This window comes from Pelophylax lessonae, assembly GCF_965119305.1.
Source record: "Pelophylax lessonae genome assembly, chromosome: 12".
In the NCBI taxonomy this organism is placed as follows: domain Eukaryota; kingdom Metazoa; phylum Chordata; class Amphibia; order Anura; family Ranidae; genus Pelophylax; species Pelophylax lessonae.
In genome coordinates, this window is record NC_138779.1 from 208,533,238 (window position 1) to 208,554,458 (window position 21,221).

At 43.2% G+C, this 21,221-nt stretch overlaps 1 protein-coding gene across 1 annotated transcript in view; it reads left to right on the forward strand.

Annotated features, from left to right (window-relative positions):
• The first annotated feature begins 1,036 nt into the window (after positions 1-1,036).
• LOC309569011 (uncharacterized protein) overlaps positions 1,037-21,221 on the forward strand; it is a 168,933-nt gene continuing 148,748 nt past the window's right edge. The window contains exon 1 of the mRNA XM_082274771.1: positions 1,037-1,113. Coding sequence (XP_082130897.1) covers positions 1,062-1,113 — 52 coding nt within the window. The 5' untranslated portion in view covers positions 1,037-1,061. The remainder of the gene's footprint in view (positions 1,114-21,221) is intronic.

Consider the following 21,221-nt stretch of genomic DNA (forward strand, 5'->3'; position numbering starts at 1 on the left):
TAAAATGTTAAAAAAATTTGATTTTTAATTTATTTATTTTTTGGAAATGTCATATAGCAGAATGTGAAAAATATTGTTTTTTTTTTTTTTCTTTTTTTTCAAAATTGTCGCTCTTTTTTTGTTTATAGCGCAAAAACTAAAAATCGCACAGGTGATCAAATACCACCAAAAGAAAGCTCTTTTTGTGGGGAAAAAAGGACACCTTTTTTATTTGGGTACAGCGTGGCGCAACCGCGCAATCGTCTTTTAAAATAACGCAGTGCCGAATCGCAAAATAGGGCCTGGTCATTTAAGGGGGCAAATCCTTCCGGTCTTAAAGTGGTTAATGGGGCTCCTAAAAAAAAGAAAAAGTATAAAAATAAATAAATAAATAAAATTGTAAAAAATAATAAAAAATTAAATAATAAAAATAAAAACTACTGACACCATTCACTGCCCTGCTGACACTCTCATTATACACACACATGCATATGTGTTTGAGCTTTGGGGTGCACACCCTAATGCAATAGGCTCTGCACACCTATGGTGCTGGGAAACTTTTGTTTTGTTTGTTCTGTGCAAATCCCTTCCATGTGCACCTAAGTGGCGGTTCACACTGGTACGACTTGTCAGGCGACTTGGTCAGCCTGACAAGTCACGCACCGTCGCGTCCCATAGTGTAGTACAGGACCGTTTCTAGTAGGAGCGACACAAGTCGCTCCGACTTAGAAAAAGGGTCCTGTACTACTTCGGGGCGACCTCGGAGCCACTTGCATAGACATTCATTTTATGAAGTACGTGCAAGTCGCGCCGAAGTCGCGGTGCACGTGACTTCACAGGTCGCCCCCGAAGTCGGATCGCCATAGTGTGAACCGACATTTACTCAAAAAGCTTGGTAATAATTGGGGTATTTGCCATTTTTGTTTCACATTAAACCCTTGTTTATTTTCATTGCAGAGAATGATACATTGTGTTTACTTGTAGGTTCCGGTGTTTTAAAATCATACATGATGTCATGTATACCAGAGGACCAGTGCAACATGAGAGGAAGTATGGGCCTTCCTAAAAATATAAAAGCTAGGATGGGTACATCGTGTTGTAGAACCGATGGATGCACCCCGACTCTTCCTTCCCGTAAGTGACTCTTGAAATGATATCACGTTCTGGACACATGAAAAGCCATGCCTAGTGGCCATGTTGTTTTGTACAGGGCTTTTTTTTCTCAGAGTGTAGGTGCAGGAACTCCCCTCTTCTGAGTCGACCCTTGTTTCCGCCCCCTACCCACCCCCAAGCACATCCCCCCTACCCTCCTCCCAGTACTGCCCCTTTTAGAGAACACAGAACCAAGTATCATTCTGTGGTGCTAAGTAATTTGTATGGAACTTGTAAATTATAACAAGAAAAGCAGAAAAATAGATGCCCTGCAGCCAGCAACAATAACCTCCCCTCCCCTCCCCCCCCCCACCAGAAACAAGAGATCACCCACACAACAATGCCCCTCCCACAACAAAATACCACCCCATCGACAATAGACCTCCAGCAGCAACATTAGATTCTCCAGCAGCCAGCAACAATAGGCTGCTCTCTCAACAGTAGATCCCTCCTAGCAACAACTGACTCCCCAGAAATATAAGATCCCTCCCAGCAACAATAGACCTCTCTCTCAACAGAAGATTCCCTCCTAGCAACAACTGACTCCCGAGAAATATAGGATCCCTCCCAGCAACAATAGACCTCTCTCTCAACAGAAGATCCCTCCTAGCAACAACTGACTCCCCAGAAATATAAGATCCCTCCCAGCAACAATAGACCTCTCTCTCAACAGTAGATCCCTCCTAGCAACAACTGACTCCCCAGAAATATAAGATCCCTCCCAGCAACAATAGACCTCTCTCTCAACACTAGATCCCTCCAAGCAACAACTGACTCCCCAGAAATATAAGATCCCTCCCAGCAACAATAGACCTCTCTCTCAACACTAGATCCCTCCAAGCAACAACTGACTCCTCAGAAATATAAGATCCATCCCAGCAACAATAGATCTCTCTGTCAACAGAAGATCCCTCCTAGCAACAAGTGACTCCCAAGAAATATGAGATCCCTCCCTGCAACAATAGACCTCTCTCTCAACAGTAGATTCCATCTAGCAACAACTGACTCCCCAGAAATATAAGATCCCTCCCAGCAACAATAGATCTCTCTCTCTCTCACAAGTAGATCCCTCCTAGCAACAACTGACTCCCAAGAAATATAAGATCCCTCCCAGCAAAAATAGACCTCTCTCTCAACAGTAGATTCCTCCTAGCAACAACTGACTCCCAAGAAATATAAGATCCCTCCCAGCAACAATCAAAGGTGAGACTAGGACAGGTAATCAGGGCTCTGATCATCAGTGCCCTGATTACAGAAAAGTGAAAAACAGTGCCAATCAGTCAGTGCCCACCATCAGTGCTTACAGTGCCCACCATAAGTGCCCACAGTGCCCACAATCAGTTCCCATAGTGCTGCCAGTCAGTGCCCATCAGTGCCTGCTCATCTGTGCTGCCCATCAGTGTCCATCAGTGCCGCCCGTCAGTGTCTATCAGTGCCGCCCATCAGTGCCGCCTCTCAGTGCCCATCAGTGCCACCTCTCAGTGTCCATCAGTGCCACCTATCAGTGCTCATCAGTGCCACCTATCAGTGCCCATAAGTGTGGCATATTAGTATCTCCTCATCAGTGCCACCTCATCAGTGCCACCTCATCAGTGCCCATAAGTGCCACCTCATCAGTGCCCATTAGTGCTGTCTCTCAGTGCCCATCAGTGCTGCCTATCAGTGCTAATCAGTGCCACCTATCAGTGCCCATCAGTGCGGCATATTAGTACCTCCTCATCAGCGCCACCTTATCATTGTCCATAAGTGCCACCTCATCAGTGCCGCCTCATCAGTGCACATCAGTGAAGGAGAAAAAATATCTATTTTCAAAATTTACTCACAGAAAATAAGAAACACTTTTTTTTCACAATTTTCTGTCTATTTTCGTTTTTTTTTTTTTTTTTTTAAATTAAAAAAAAAAAAAAAACCCAGCAGTGATTAAATACCACCAAAAGAAAGCTCTATTTGTGTGAAAAAAGGATTTTTTTTTTTATATGGGTACAGTGTTGCATGATCGCGCAATCGTCATTCAAAGTGTGACAGCGCTGAAAGCTGAAAATTGGCCTGGGCAGGAAGGCGGTGAAAGTGCCCCGGTATTGAAGAGGTTAAGGTTAATGGAAACTAGAACAACATGGACTTTATAGGCACGGATAGTAAAATCAAAAATTTGAATTGTTAAATGTACAAAAAAAATAATAAAATATATACAAAAACCGCGTGCACATAGTCATGTAGATCTACGTGATTATCCACAGCCGAGACGTCCTGCCACAGTAAATCTGCATGGGGCAGTCGGCAAGTGGGTAAAATACAGGTGCTCTTATATCTCATGTCATTATATCCATGTTATTATTATTATTTTTTTTTTTACCTTAGTGCCAAAGCAGAGCTCAGGATCCAATGGAGTGACGTGCCTAGCCTGCTTACTGACGATAAACTCTACCAAGTGTCACCCTTCAGATATGATGCAGTGTACGGGGGATGAGGACAGGTGTTTTGTCCACGCCTCAGGAACATCAGGTCAGTATTACAGTGCTATTAAAAAAAAAAAAAAATGAGTTGCAGTCGCATTGCAGTAAAATGCGATTTCTTATTAGGAGTTATTCTACAGGGTTCACACAGGAAGGTGCATTTTGGGTGCTGTTCATCTTAATCAAATGTGCCTATAGCCAATTTTTTTTTTTTTTATAGATTTGGGTAGTGTGGGGGAAGGATAAGAACTGTTTTCACTGCAATCCATAGCTCCGCTAGGCCTCGTTTACACTTGCAGTTTGAGGGGCTATAAAAATGCATGGTTGAGCCATGTTTTTACCACCTCCCAACCACTCACCCTTAACCTCTTCCCATCCACGCCATAGCCGAAAGACGGCTACAGCACGGACCTTAATTGTTAGTCCAGGCTCCTTAACACGTGATCAGCTGTCAGCCAATGATAGCTGATCATGCGATGTAAACAGCAGCCAGCAATCAGCTTTTTTTTTTCTCCTCACGCTGTCAGCGTGAGGAGAAAAAAAAGCCGATCACCACTGCTGTCAGAGGGACATTGGTCCCGAAGAGGAGAGGAGCACCTGTGCCCACCAGTGCCACCTATCAGTGCCCACCATTGCCACCTACCAATGCCCACCATTGCCACCTACCAATGCCCACCATTGCCACCTATCAGTGCCCACCATTTCCACCTATCAGTGCCAACCAGTGCCCCATCACTGCTGCCCATCAGTGCTGTTGGAGATACAACAGCTTTCAGCTTAGCAGATTAACTGCAGTTCACAAATAGGACACTAGATGTCGCTAATGCTCAGTGACATGCTATGCATTTCTATGATGTGTTGTAATATCCTGTACACTGTACTGAACTTGTTGGTTATCTTTTCCTGTTCTGTTGTTCTTATTACCATGAGGTGATATCTTTGATTTCTGTGTTATGTTCCAATAAAGAAGCCAGTTTCTGTTACTCCACAATGTCTGATCTGAATGGACTCTGCTGCACCCAGTGATCGCACTCTGCAACAAGTGCCACCTATCAGGGCCTATCATTGCCCATCAGTTCACCCATCAGTGTCACCTATTAGTGGCCATCAGTTCCCATCAGTGCCACCTATTAGTGCCACCTATCAGTGCCCTTCAGTGCCACCTACCAGTGCCCTTCAGTGCTACCCATCAGTGCCCATCCGTGCCACCCATCAGTGCCCACCAGTGCTGCCTTATTAGTGCTGCCTTATCAGTGCCCATCAGTGCCATTAGTGGCCATCAGTTCCCATCAGTGCCACCTATTAGTGCCAACTATCAGTGCCACCTATTAGTGCTCTTCAGTGCCACCTACCAGTGCCCTTCAGTGCTGCCCATCAGTGCCCACCCGTGCCACCCATCGGTGCCCACCAGTGCTGCCTTATTAGTGCCACCTTATCAGTGCCCATCAGTGCCGCCTTGTCAGTGCCCATCAGTGTTGCCTATAAGTGCCCACCAGTGCAGCCTATCAGTGTCAATCAGTGCAGCCTATTAGTGCCCATCAGTGCAGCCTATCAGTGCCTATCAGGGCCCATCAGTACAAACTATAAAAATCTTTTTTTTTTTTTCAAAAATTTTCGTTTTTTTATGTTTGCTCAGCAAAAAATAAAAACCACAGTAGTGACAAAATACCACCAAAAGAAAGCTCTATTTGTTTGGAAAAAATGATAAAAATTTCATTTAGGTACAGTGTTGCATGACCACACAATTGTCAATCAAGCTGAGAATTGGCCTGGGCAGGAAGGGGGATTTAAGTGCCCGGTAGGCAAGTGGTTAACCACTTTACCTCTGGAAGATTTGCCCCCCTTAATGACCAGGCCACTTTTTGCGATTCGGCAGTAACCAGAATGGGCATCTATCTGACAGGTGAGATGGTAGTAGAACGTCTCCGATTTTGGGTCAGCTGATTGCTGTGATAGCCTCTGATGGACTATTACAGTGATCAGTCAGTGTGAAGCCAGCCCCCCGCGTATTCTGTCCCTGAGAATGGACGAAAGAGATACATTGCATCTTTCTCTGTCCTTGCAAGAGAGAGAGAGAAATACAAGTGTGTGGGGGAAAAAAGAAATAATAATTAAAAAAATAAAATAAAAATGTTTTTAAAAAATACCTAAATCAAGGTTTGATATAGGTCAGTGCCAAGGTTAGTATCTGGGTCAAGATTGGGGTTAAAGGTCAAGGTCAGGGTCAGGATTTTTTTGGGCAGGATTTTTTTTTATATCAGTATTAGTGCCCGTGTCAATATGTTTTAGGGAGGATAAAATAAAGCACAATGCACACTATTGTTTCTGGACTGTACTACTGGTACATACAACAACCAAGGTACACAAATGTGGGCTCACTGTAATTGTCAGGAACAGGAGAATTTATTTTGGGTTGTTCTTTGGTGGTAGGTTATGGTAGTAGCAAGAAATATACAGCTAAATTAAAAAAAAAAGTTTTTTTTTTTTTTTTTTTTTTTTACTATTGTGGGCCAGTTTTCCCTTTGATAATAATAACAATAATAAAAATAAAATTAAAAAAAAAAAAAATCAGATGATATCCATTACCATTTACCACTGAATGAAAGCCCAATTTGTCCTGAAAAAAAAAAAAAAAACACAGTATAATCCAGCTGGATGCACAAAGTAGTTGTGATGATATGTATGGTTTTACTAACACATGTCAAAGTTGCAAAATTGGGCTTAGGCATTTAGATTTGGTTTACCCTTAGGTGCGAAGGGGGTTAAACAAAATGTTCATTGAAAATAAATTAACAAGATTTTTATTTTAAAATAGCAAATTAACACAGTTGGAGCCTCATTTTTTTTAAGATCTTTTTAATATGTGTCGGTGTTATTAAGATCAAATTGCCATTACAGTTTTTATTTTGGAAAATGTAAATTTACCAAAATTTTTATGCATTTATTTTTTTGCAGAAGGGATGTTATTATCAGCAATGAGTGGATGTTCCACAAAAAGTATCTGTGATTTCTACGACACATTTATCTGTACTAGAGGAAGTGCTAGTGGAAGTACTGGTCTCCAGAAAGGCTTCTACCTTCCAGCTATGATTTGTATTTTCTTTTTAAAGTCATTGATCTGAAAAAAAAAAAAAAAAAATATATATATATATATATATATATATATATATATATATATATATATATATATATATAGACTAGAAACTAAAGCAAAACGGTTGATTTGTGAGGTAGACAGATTTTTTCAAAATCTTTCAGTGACTAACTAGTAGATAATTTCTTTTAGGAAAATCTTTTTGTCATAACCACAATCCAAATGATTTTGTTGATCACAGTATATATGAAAACTATTGAGGTAGTACATTGAATTTTATTAAAATGAATTAATTTAATTTTAAATTAATTACATTTAATTAATTTAATTTAATTTTCACTTTAAGAAAATGTCAGTGTTTGTAAACTATTAAAAAAGAATAGCGCACACATGCAAAAGAAATGACTATCAAATATGGAGACAATCCATAAATAAAAAATGGGGATTTGGTCCCACCATATGGCCATATCGTGCTCAAGCCCACCACTGTGTCAAAGTACCCCATTATCAGTGGGTCCTACACTATCCATAAAAAAGGGGTGAATCCAGCCTTTCTAACCCTTGGAGACAACACTCCTTGCTGGGAGAGATGTGCTAATGCACTACAAGGGACTCCTCCTATATCTACTTGATGGTGGACACCGATAGAGTACAGGTGTGTGTGGGGGATGGAGTGCTCAACCCCAGAAGTCTGGTCAGACCGAATACATAATAAACAAGCAAAAAATTGGGGGAGCAAACCCTGAACATGTATTTCTAAAGCCGGTGCAGCTATGGACCAAGCGACATGAATAGTAATGTTGCTTGGTCCATAGCTGCACCGGCTTTAGAAATACATGTTCAGGGTTTGCTCCCCCAATTTTTTGCTTGTTTATTATGTATTCGGTCTGACCAGACTTCTGAGGTTGTGCACCCCCCCCCCCCCCCGTACTCTATCCGTGTCCACTATCAAGTAGATATAGGAGGAGTCCCTTGTAGTGCATTAGCACATCTTTCCCAGCAAGGAGTGTTGTCTCCAAGGGTTAGAAAGGCTGGATTCATCTCTTTTTTATGGATAGTGTAGGACCCACTGATAATGGGGTACTTTGACACAGTGGTGGGCTTGAGCACGATATGGCCATATGGTGGGACTAAATCCCCATTTTTATTTATGGATTGTCTTCATATTTGATAGTCATTTCTTTTGCATGTGTGCGCTATTCTTTTTTAATATACATGTTGCTTGGTCCATAGCTTCACCGGCTTTAGATATACATGTTCAGGGCTTGCTCCCCCAATTTTTTGCTTGTTTATAGTGTTTGTAAACTGCTGTTTTATTTCTTTCTTCATCTTATTTCACTGTTTGAATACAACATTTTATGTTACAAATAAAAATATAGATCAGCTTAATTCCAAAAAATTGTGAAAAATTGGCAAGGTATCCCAATGGGCAATACAGAATCCACATGGGGAAAAACAAATGGGGAAACAGGACTATGTCATACCCATTGATGTAAAAAGGAAACAACAAAAACAAAATAGCAAAAAAAAAAAAAAAAATAATATAAAACTATAGAAACTTTATTAATACAAACGTCTGCTAGGCCATTTGTATTAATACAGTTTATATAATTGTATATTATATTTCTTTGCTATTTTTTTTGTTGTTGTTTTCTTTTTACATCATTGGGTATCGCATAGTCCCATTTCCCCATTGTTTTCCCCCATGTGGATTCTGTATTACGAATAAAAATATAATACCATTTAAATAAATAAATAGTTAAATAAATAAATAAATACATTTTTATACATTTACAGCTGTCTCAGTTTGTTCTGGAATTCTAATGTGCAGAGCAGAAAGGGAAGGGTTTGCGTCCCGTCTGAAATTCCTTCAGCTGCACATGAAATCGCAGCAGCTTGGTTTATACTTGTGGTTGGGATGTGTGGTACAAAAGGGCAGTTGAGCCGTGTTTTTGACCTCACCCCTAACCAATATCATTATTATCATTGCACATATTCCTGGATTAGGCTAAGGGATCACAGGGGCTTCAGCAACAGCCATCTGGAGAATGGAAACTACACAGATCAATGTACATATTTGCAAATCTTATTCAGAAACCGCACCAGTGCCAATAATTTGTCCAAAATAATGTGGGCAGAGCAGTGACTCAACCATGTGACACAGCCATAGTAAATGCAAAAACAAGAAAAACATATTTGATCACATCACAGCAGAAGAGTGCAAACATTGTTTTTATTGGAAATGATTCAATCCTGGGCGCCCAACCATCTCTAGTGACCAAAATATTACAATGCAGGTGGCTCAGTGGGAAGGGCTTGCTCTAAAAGACAAACTAAAGAGACACCAAGAGCATGAATGGTGTAAAGAGTCAAAGACAAACAGACAAAACTGAAGAAAGGAAAATTGAAAAAATTGTATACAGCAGTGGTCTCCAAAGTGCGGCGTGGTGGCCCTTTGCGTGCCTTTATCTGGCCCTAGGGGCCCTATTCCTCCCACTGATACGAGACACTATTCTGCTATCTGACACCAACAAGGGGGCATCATTTCTCCCCCTGAAACCAACAATGGGGCATCATTTTTCCCACTGACACCAACAATGGGGCTTCATTTCTCCCACTGACACCAACAATGGGGCATCATTTTTCCCACTGACACCAACAATGGGGCATCATTTCTCCCACTGACACCAATAATTAAGTATTATTCTCCCCTATGATGCCAACGATGGACCACTATTCCTTCCTAGGACACTAGGACACTATTCCTTCACCTAGTACCATATGTGGCGAGGTTTACTCCCACTGTTGTCAGGAAAATGTCCACTCACACCGGCCACAGTCCGGCCCCGCTAAAGTCTGAAGGACAATAATCTGGCCCTTTGTTTAGAAAGTTTGGAGACCTCTGGTTTCTCCCACTGACACCAACAATGGGGCATCATTTTTCTCACTGACACAAACAATGGGGCATCATTTCTCCCACTGACACCAACAATAGGGCATAATTTTTCCCACTGACACCAACAATGGGGCTTCATTTCTCCCACTGACACCAACAAAGGGGGAATCATTTCTCCCACTGACACCAATAATCAAGCATCATTCTCCCCTATGATGCCAATGATGGAACACTATTCCTTCCTATGACACCAATGATGGGACACTATTCCTTCACCTAGTACCATATGTGGTGAGGTTTATTCCCACTGATATCAGAAAAATTTCCACTCACACTGGCCACAGTCCGGCCCCTATGAAGTCTGAAGGACAATAAACTGGCCCTTTATTTAGAAAGTTTGTAGACCCCTGGTTTCTCCCACTGACGCCAACAAAGGGGCATCATTTCTCCCACTGACACCAAAAATGGGGCATCATTTTTCCCACTGATACCAACAATTGGCCATCATTTCTCCCACTGACACCAATAATCAAGCATTATTCTCCCCTATGATGCCAACGATGGAACACTATTCCTTCCTATGACACCAATGATGGGACATATTCCTTCGCCCAGTACCATATGTGGTGAGGTTTATTCCCACTGATGTCAGGAAAATGTCCACTCACATTGGCCAGAGTCCAGCCCCTCTGAAGTCTGAAGGACAATAAACTGGCCCTTTGTTTAGAAAGTTTGGAGACCTCTGGTTTCTCCCACTGCCACCAACAATGGGGCATCATTTCTCCCACTGCCACCAACAATGGGGCATCATTTCTCCCACTGACACCAACAATGGGGCATCATTTCTTCCACTGACACCAACAATGGGGCATCATTTTTCCCACTGACACCAACAATAGGGCATTGTTTCTCCTACTGACACCAAAAATGGGGCATTGTTTCTCCCACTGACACCAATAATCAGCATTATTCTCCCCTATGATGCCAACGATGGGACACTATTCCTTCCTATGACTCCAACGATGGGACACTATTCCTTTCCCTAGTACCAAATGTGACGATGTTTACTCCCACAGATGTCAGGACAATTTCCACTCACGCTGGCCACAGTCCGGCCCCTCTGAAGTCTGAAGGACAATAAACTGGCCCTTTATTTAGAAAGTTTGTAGACCCCTGGTTTCTCCCACTGACGCCAACAAAGGGGCATCATTTCTCCCACTGACACCAACAATGGGGCATCATTTTTCCCACTGAAACCAACAATTGGCCATCATTTCTCCCACTGACACCAATAATCTAGCATTATTCTCCCCTATGATGCCAACGATGGAACACTATTCCTTCCTATGACACCAATGATGGGACACTATTCCTTCACCTAGTACCATATGTGGTGAGGTTTATTCCCACTGATGTCAGGAAAATGTCCACTCACATTGGCCAGAGTCCGGCCCCCCTGAAGTCTGAAGGACAATAAACTGGCCCTTTGTTTAGAAAGTTTGGAGACCTCTGGTTTCTCCCACTGCCACCAACAATGGGGCATCATTTCTCCCACTGACACCAAAAATGGGGTATAATTTTTCCCACTGACACCAACAATTGGCCATTGTTTCTCCCACTGACACCAAAAATGGGGAATCATTTCTCCCACTGACACCAATAATCAAGCATTATTCTCCCCTATGATGCCAATGATGGAACACTATTCCTTCCTATGACACCAATGATGGGACACTATTCCTTCACCTAGTACCATATGTGGTGAGGTTTATTCCCACTGATGTCAGTAAAATGTCCACTCACACTGGCCACAGTCCGGCCCCTCTGAAGTCTGAAGGACAATAAACTGACCCTTTGTTTAGAAAGTTTGGAGACCTCTGGTATAGAGAAACCAAAAGACCAAACTGAAAGAACAAAAGTAAGATCATAAAAGAGATGGAACGGCAGAGAAAGACCAATGTCGGACGCCATACAGATCCTTTAAAACATGCTAACCAGAAACGGAAACAGTTAAGCGTCCCTCTCGTCTTTCTCGTCCCCACCTTCATATGTGAACATTGTTACGTTTTCCAGTAATAAGAGGACCTTATCCTGCCCTTATAGTGTCGGTCTCTTCCTTTTTAGTTTTTTTCCGCAACCCCAGCACACCTGTACTTCCCCATCAGGCTCCCCCCTTCCTATCCCCCTGTTCCATAATGAGACAACCTATGAAAAACGAGTCTCCCTGGATCATCCAACAACTAAGTGCAAGCCCAGTTACATAGTTACATATTTAATATCCTTTGTGTAAGATAGATGTAGCGCCCTCCTAGGTAGGTGCTAGAGTGAGTGTATATAGTTGTTGGTTTCTCTGCTTAAGAAGGAGAAAGCTAGTAGTGATGTCCAGTTCATGAACGAATCGTTCTTTTGAATCAAATCTTTTCAGTGAGCCGGATGACTCGGTTCTTCTTACTGAACGACTCGGTATAAGGCTCGGTTTCCACTAGTGTGACTTGCGGTGCGACTTGACACATGTCAAGTCGCACCGCAAGTCAAAACCCATTGTTTTCAATGGGGCACGTTTCCACTGCCGCGGCTTCAGTTGCCGCGACCTCAAAAGTAAAATCGTGTACTACTTTTGAGCGCGACTTCCCTCTATATATGAGGGACAAGTCTAACTGAAGCCGCGGTTTACTTTTGCTACGAAGTCGTGCTAGAAGTAGCACGACTTCGTAGCCGCACTACTGGAAACCTAGCCTAAAAACAGTTCAGTATTCAGTGAAGGAGAGCTGGTCTGGGCTGATGGTAATATGATCCTAGAGTGAGGAGCTCAGCTCCTCCCTCTAACCAATCAGCGTCTCCCAGGCCAGCACACTGAAGAACTGGCCAGAAACAAGCTTGTATTGAACCGTTCAGAGGGAAGAGCCGAATCAGTTCAGTACAGCGGTTACAGAGTCAAAAGAATCGAAACCTATGAGTCGGTCTCTGTGAACTCAGTACACTAAAAGAACCGTTCATCACCAGCAGCACATACAGCTGCATACATGAAAAGCAGGTTTCTGTGCATGTGAACTGCATTCTGATGGGCCAACTTCACAGTTAACATTGCCAGCTATCAGATTTGTCCGGTTTTTACAGCGCATGCACAGGAATAAAAATCTAATTTTATTACTGTGCCTGAAGTACCCACACATTAGTAAAATCTGATCGTTATTCCTGTGCATACGCTGTAAAAACCGGACAAATCTGATAGCTGGCAATGTTAACTGTGAAGTTGGCCCATCAGAATGCAGATCACATGCACAGAAACCTGCTTTAAATATATACAGCTGTCACCTGAAGTCCTGAACGTTATAATGCTGGCTAATCTGACAAAGTGTATTGTGTCTGACACATACGGTGACATACCGTAGGCTTGAGACAGCTCTGAGGAGCCAAGAAGGAGTTAAATCAAAGAAAACATCCCCAGAGAGCTGCCAAACCTATGAGTCACTCTTCTGATTCAGCTCATTTGAATAGAGTTGAGTCGGAGCTTCAGTTCACTTGCTTGTCAGTAGACTCGGCAAGTGAACCGAAGATTTGATTCAATGAATCGGTTCATTTCAGTGAGTGACTCGAAATGAACCGATTCACTTCAAAGAGTCGAACTTCCCATCACTAAAAGCTAGGCAAATCTATATTCTGTCTGCTTAACAGAGAGCTGTGATTGTTTAGTGAGGTCTGCTCAGTGTGCTCTGGTGCGGCTCATGCTGTCTTGAAAGCTCCACACTGATCCAATAGCAATGGAGTATATTAGATGATGGGTGGAAACCTGGCAGACGGGAGCCTGGATGTCTGCACAGCCCTGGCCAATTAGAGGCGGATGTGCCCCAAGGCATGCTGGGTACCTTAGTCCTTATATAGTCCACAGAGAAAGGTGAGTACAAAGACCAGTGATCAGCAGATCTTGACGGTAGTATGTAATTCAGAGACCACCACCGGCAACAGCACCCAAGTGTCAGAGCCTCTTACCGGATGAGACTGACCCCCATTACAAAGGTCAATCAGATGCACAAACATATGTCGCCAGGAGAGCTCACAATCAATTCCCCTCACGGTCCTCGGTCGATGACCCGATAACACAGTACCAGACTGAAAAGGAGAATAAACAGGCCAATGGAGCCAAACAACGAGCCCTGAATATCCTCAATCACCTTTACCGATATTGTTGCCTATTTGTAATAAATTACTCGCTCTCTTTATTTTGTATAAGGGCTCTTTCACACGGGCGTTCCGTATGTCCGTTTTTCATCCCATCCGTTTGCAGATGAAAAACGGACATAATGTATCTCTATGTATATACGGATGTCAGCGGATGACCATCCGCTGACATCCGTTTTTCGTCCATTCAGTTCAGTTTTTTTGAACGGAAGAGAACCCTTTTTTTTTTTCCGTTCAAAAAACGGAACGGACGCAAAAACGGATGTCAGTGGTGTCATCCGCTGACATCCGTATTTACATAGAGATACATTATGTCCGTTTTTCATCCGCAAACGGATGGGATGAAAAACGGACATACGGACCGGATGACACAAGTGTCATCCGTGTCTGTTCAAAAAAAGGAACTGATCGGGCATAAAAAACTGAACGCCCGTGTGAAAGAGCCCTAACTGTGTTCTTTGAAATGTTTGCCATACCAACATTTTTGTTGTAAATTTGGAATCTTTGTGAAAATTCTAATAAAATTCTTGGAAAAGAAAGGAAAGGCAGAGAAAGCAAAATATAAAAAAAAAGAAAAAAGGAAAACAAAAAAGAAAAAGAAAGAACACAATCTTCTCCCTTTTGAGGTCCTGCAAACTAAATACAACATTCCACAGCAGGGGAAATACACACACAGACAATTAACACTGTGCTTAAAGGGTGACTCCACTTTCGTGGGGAAAAAAAATCAGCAAATAAAGAAAAAAACAATATAGCGTATACAATTGCGACACAAATCATGTTGTAATTGAATGTTATTAAAAACGACCTTTCCTTTTCAATCTGTAGCTGTTGTAATTTTCTGAAAATGCAATGCAATATGGCCGCCTGGAGCTGTTCTGCAATCAGAATGTATACTGACCACACCCCCAGAAACATCATTTCCTGCTTGTGTGATTGGCTCACCAATTTTCCCAGAAGTCTGCACTAAGATACAAGACAGATTTCTGGCATCCCCTGCAACATAAACATAATTTTTGGTGAGATACTCCCAATAGGAACACGTCTAAAGGGATGTAGCTTTCCTCATTAGTGCCCTGCAGCTGCCACAGCTGATAGATAATTATGAAAACACTCCCATTAGAGCCACTCAGCACAGAGGAACAAACAATGATTTCTTCAGAATAACAAAAGGTAGGAATCTGCAACAAAGTTATAATCCCTGCAATGTACAGAGATCACCCAGAGGGGAATGTTTTTTTCTCAACAAAAGTGGAGTTACACTTTAACCCCTTCTGGACCGGAAGGTTTTTTCCCCTTAATAACCAGGCCCTATTTTGTGATTCGGCACTGCGTTACTTTAATGGACAATTGCGCAATCGTGCGACCCTGTGCCCAAAAAAGATTCATTCCTTTTTTTCCCACAAATAGAACTTTCTTTTGGTGGTATTTGATCACATGTGCGATTTTTATTTTTTTGCGCTATAAACAAAAAAAAGAGCGACAATTCTGAAAAAAATATATTTTTTTCACTTTCTGCTATATAACATTCTCAAAAAATAAAAATAAAAAATAATTTTTTTTTAACATTTTAGGCCAATTTGTTTTCTGCTACATATTTTTGGTAAAAAAAAAAACCCAAAAAGCGCGTTTGCGCAAAAGTTATCGAATCTACTAAATTACGGGAACGATTTATGTAATTTGTATTGTTTTTTACTAGTAATGGTGGCCCCTTAAATGACATTTTTTGACACTTTTGGGGAGACCAGTGACATTACTACAGTAATCAGTGTTAATAATATGCACTGTTGCTGCAATAAAGCCATTGGCAGGGAAGGGGTTAACCCTGTGGGTGATCAAGGGGTTAAATGTGAGCCTAGGGGAGTGATTCTAACTGTGGGGGGGGCGTGGCTTGTAAAATGATCAAAGAGACATGTAATCCTATATGGAAGGATCACATGGGCTCTATGATCATTCCAGGAAGAAGAACGGTCAGCTGTGTTTACAACAGCAGACCATCCTTCTCTCTCAACGGGGAGAAGGATGCGCGCGAACGACGTAGGTCTACGTCAGTTTGCGGAGGAGAGCACCCTGCCGCAGTAAAAAGGCGGCGGATGGTTGGGAAGTGGTTAAAGGAGCGCCCAAAATCAGCAATAAGAATCCCACTTAGATCAAAAGATCGTTTTTTTATTGGTAGCAGGACATGTTAAAGCAAACGCGTTTCAGGGGAACAGAGACTCCCCCTTCTTCAGGGCGTAAATGTTGCTATTCGGATCTGCAACCGACAGCATAGGTTATGCTGTCGGTTGCAGATGTGGGTGGGAAGTGGGATTCTTATTGCTGATTTTGGGCGCTCCTTTAACCGACTACCACTAGAAACTTTGGAAACGACTACTAGGCCGTATATTAAGGTAGCAGCCCAGACCCCTTAACCGCTTGCCGACCGCCGCATGACTATTTACTGCGGCGGTAAGCCCCTCACAGGCAAAGCGACGTAGTACTACGTCGCTAGCCTGGGAGGGTCTAGGGAGCGAGCGCACACCCCCGGAGGAGCGCTCCCACTCCCGCGCAGTCACGGACCCCCCCGCGCGTGTGACCGGCGGACATCCGCCGGTCACTCGCGATCGTCAGGTGGAGAGGGAGAAAGGCAGGCGGCTAATGTAAACAAAGCCGCCTGTCATTCTCCCCTGTGTAAAAATAGTGATCATACGGTTCTACTATGTAGGACTGTTGATCACTGTTCCTACACCTCAAGCCACAGCCAATCACAGTTAGAAGCACGCCCCTAGGGACACACATAACTCCTCCCTCTAAAAAAAAAAGTTAACCCCTTCACTGCCAGTGTCATTTTACAGTAACAGTGCATATGTATAGCACTGATTACTGTAGTAATGTCACTGGTAACCCCAAAAGTGTCAAAAATGTCAGTCAGGGGTCCGATCTGTCCGCCGCAATGTCGCAGTACCGCAAAAAAATCGCAGATCGCCGCCATTACGCGTTAAAAAAAAAACACCAAAAATGACCAAAATCTTTCCCTTTGTTAGTAAACGCGATAACTTTTGCGCAAACCAATCAAAATACGCTTTTAGTGATTTTTTTTACCAAACATAGGTAGCATGAAACAAATTGGTCGAAAATGTTAAAAAATTTCGATTTTTACATTTTTTTGGGGAAATTTCATATAAAAAAATGTGAAAAATATTGTTATTTTTGCAAAATTGACGCTCTATTTTTGTTTATAGCGCAAAAAGTAAAAATCGCACAGGGGATCAAATACCACCAAAAGAAAGCTCTGTTTGTGGGAAAAAAAGGACGTCAAATTAGTTTAGGTACAGCGTCGCACGACCGCGCAATTGTCCGCTAAAGTCACAAGGTGCCTAATCGCAAAATAGGCCCTGGTCAGGAAGGGGGTAACAAGGGTCCACTGCCTTTTTTCATCCAGTCCAGACCAGATTGATTGAGAGTTAAGTTCCCCAAGTGGCCCTCTCTCACCTACCAACCACCCACAGACCCTCTATCGACCAGGCCAGTCCAGCGCAGCCATCAACTTTTACAAAAAACTACTTATCAAATTAGGACCTGCAGCTGTGTTCATACAGCCAAAGCCTCCTCATAGAGTGAAAGACGGCTCCAGCCACACAAACAAACCACTCATTCTGGTTCAAATGTTTTATTGAAGTATAACAAAGTACATGGCAATGTACATGACAAAAAAAAGTCAAGGAAGTTCAGGAAACAAACCATCAATATAGACATTATATAAGGAGTAACAAAGGAGAGACTATTACCAGATGTGTAGAGCAGTGTCACTCAACCTTTTTTCAGTCGCGGCACCCTTTAAATTGATGTACAGTCCCGAGGCACCCCATTCTAAAGTGTGAAGAAATAAAATTAAAATTTTACATATGGCAGCAACACCTACACATGTAGGACACCCAACGTTAGAGGTGATTTATTCTTCTCCCTCAGTTTCTCTCACTCGTTCTATTAGCATGACCCCAGTGCTGACAGAGAGGGGCAGGTGAGGGGCAAACAAGGACATCCGTAGGTGCCCGGTATCATCCTTCCTATCATCCTATGATGTAATCAGTTGTTAGGCAGCTGGCCCACATGGTGCCCAAGGTTGTAGTGGTGCACAATAAAAACGTATGGCTTTGGGTAACCAAAAAAAGCAGGCTTGATCCACCTGCCATTGGATAATTGAACATTTTTGGGCAATTTGGAGCAATTTTTAGACATTTTGCCAAGGCACCCCCTGAAGAATGAAGAAGCACTCTTTGGCTCTGAGGAAGAGGGTTTGCCCTTGAGACGCGTCAACCATAGCAGATTTGTGCGGACATCAGCACACTATCCAGCCCCGTGGAGTGCCTTGGAGATCTTTTGTCCAATCATGTTTACATGTGTGCTATCTACAATTGTTTGTGAGTATAATGTATATTATTTTGGATTTTAATAAACCTTTTTAGCGGTAATGCACAAAGTCGGTGTGCCCCTCTCTTATTGTTTTTTAGTGTTTTTGGATACCCAAAAGGCACCCAAGGGTGCCATGGCACACTGGTTGAAAAAGGCTGGTGTAGAGATATAACATGTAAAGTCTAAGAGGGCAGACCTCACATTGGGGGGGGGGGGGGGGGGGTAGTGTGGATTTTAGACTAAGCTAGATGCGTAAAGTAACATTGACTAAACCAGCTAAGGTGGGACATTCACAAAAAATGGAACAAATAGGAAACACGGCATAAATTTGGGTATTTTATAGTCTCATTATAATTAGACCCAGGGCAGGAAGGCTGCACTTTAGTGTGAAGGGAGAAGAGGTAGAAGACAGTACTAAGTAGGTTAGTCTGAAGAAGGAAAAAAGAAAGAAGACAAGGGAGACCTGAGAACAGGGGAGGACTGGGCCAGGGGGCAAGGGGGCTATTGCCCCCTGGGCCGCTCTGATGCCCCATAAAAAGGCTGCACCGCATTCTGCTGCAGACGTGCCTAAAGGATTCCTGGTGAGGAGAAGAAAAAAGCCGCTGACCTACCAAGTGCAGGTTGAAGACAAGGACAGAGCGCAGGCCTCACCCCCCTCCAGCATGGATGATGTAAATTGTGTCTGAGCAGAGGCCTGTTTAATGCCCCACTGGAGACTGTCACCACCCGGCAAGCCCCAACTAGGCTGTCCCAGCCCCCCCCAACTGCCCCCTGCTGGCCAGGTTGGGAACCAGGATTCAGCCGGTGAGTAGAGAGTATCGGGAGCGGAGCTTAAGCCTGGAATGAGGGTCAGGAGGAGGACAGGAAGAGGGAGAATGGGAGAGGGGCCGAGTCGCTGCACCATGGGCCTCTGGTTTGTACTTTGCCCCCTGGGCTGAAAGTTGCAAGACTGCCCCTGGCTGAGAACCTCAAGGGGGAAAGGGGAAGAAGGGGTTGTTAAGGAAGGAAGGGGAGGTCAGAGGGTAAGGGACCTCTAGATTGGACCATGGCCAGGGTTACTGGCAAATTATGGTAGCAAGACGGAGTCGTCAAAATCAGGAGGCAAGTATTGGGATCCAGGGCCTCCACAGTTTTACATAAGCAGGAACTCTTGCGTATGACTGTCTCTATTTTGGCACATAACATAGCTTGAGTAACTAGTCGCTTGTGTACATAAGGAAAGGGATTTTAATGCTTTTACAATGATTTGTTTAGCTGCCATGGTAAGGAGAAGTAAACGTTTAAACTGTCGATGAGTTAAATCTGAGGGTTTATTGTTTCAGAAGAGCCATTGCCAAATCAGGTGCCAAATCAGGTGTCAGAGGTATATTGAAGAGGCTCAATAGGATTCTGAAGACATCCCACCAAAAGGTGCGGACTGTGTGACCATGCGTGCCTGGTGTGTCACAGCCTCGAAAACATTGGGAGGGATGGGGGGGGGGGAGAAATTTGGAGATCCTGGTGGGGACCAGATACCACCTGGTGAGCACCTTATAGTTAGTTTCCAAGACTATGATATTGGGCGAAGCAGACTTGGTGGCCTGCCAGATATGTACCCAATCATCAGGATCTAGGGTTAGGTTAACCAGTTCTGGACCCACAGGATTTGCCCCCCTTAATGGCCAGGCAATTTTTTGCAATTTGGCACTGCATTATTTAACTGAAAACTGCATGGTCGTGCAACACTCTACTGAAATAAATTGATAATATCCTTTTTTCCCCCACAAACAGAGCTTTCTTTTGGTGGTATTTGATCACCTGTGCAATTTTTATTTTTTGCGCTATAAACAAAAGAAGAGCGACAATTCTGAAAAAATAAAAACAATATTTTTCACTTTCTGCTATATAACATTCCCCCAAAAAAAATCAAAAATCAAAAATTTTCATCCTTTTAGGCCAATTTGTATTCTGCTACATATGTTTGTTAAAAAAAATCGCAATAAGCGTTTCTTGATTGGTTTGCGCAAAAGTTATCGCGTCTACAAACTAGGGAAAAGATTTATGTTTTTTTTTTTTTACTAGTAATGGCGGCGATCTGTGATTTTTAGCGGGACTGCGACATTGCGGTGGACAGATCAGATCCATAACTGACATTTTTGAAACTTTTGGGGGGACCAGTGACATTACTACAGTAATCAGTGCTAAAAATATGCACTGTTACTGTAATAATGACATTGGCAGGGAAGGGGTTAACCTAGGGGTGATCAAAGGGTTAAGTGTGGGCCTAGGGGAGTGCTTACTAACTGTGGGGGGAGGGGCTTGTGAAATGATCATCGAGACCTGTGATCCTATATAGAAGGATCACAGGCGCTCTGTGATCATTTCAGAGAGAACGGTCAGCTGTGTTTACATCAGCTGACCGTCCTTCTCTCTCAGGGGGGATCGATCGTGGGTGCCCAGCGGCAATTGTGGCCGCCAGCCCCATGCATCGGCATCCCTACTGCCTAGTGGGGGCGGGAGCTCGCCTCCCAGCACCACACGTGCGACCAACGTAGAGCTATGTCGCTATGTGCACCTGAGCCAGCCTGCCGCAGTGAAACTGCGGTGCGCAGTCGGCAAGTGGTTAAGATCTCTTTCCCAGTTGTTAGTGTATGCCGGTGGAGTCATCGTTGAGCACGACAGGAGTTGGGCATAGAGGTCTGAGATAAGTCCACGTCTAAGGGGGTCAGATTTCCAAGATTGTTCAAAAGTTGTTAAGCATCGGGTAGTGGAGTTAGGAGGTGAGCATGGGGAGAAAAAAAATGGGGAGAAAAAAATGGGGAGAAAAAATGTTGACTTGTATGTATCTGAAGAGTTCGGTTGAGGGGGAGACCGTGTGATTGGCAAAGTGTTGGGAAGGGGGTAATGGAACTTGTAGTGAAGAAGTGGTAGGCTCAGATTAATCCTACTTGATACCAAACGGAGAAGGAGGATGGAGAAGTCCAATCTGGAAAGAAGGAGGGATTACGGATGAAGGACAGGAGGGGGTTTTGAGTTGACTGGAGGCCAAAGAGAATTTTAAGTCTATCCCATATGGTTAGGCAATGTTTAGTGATAT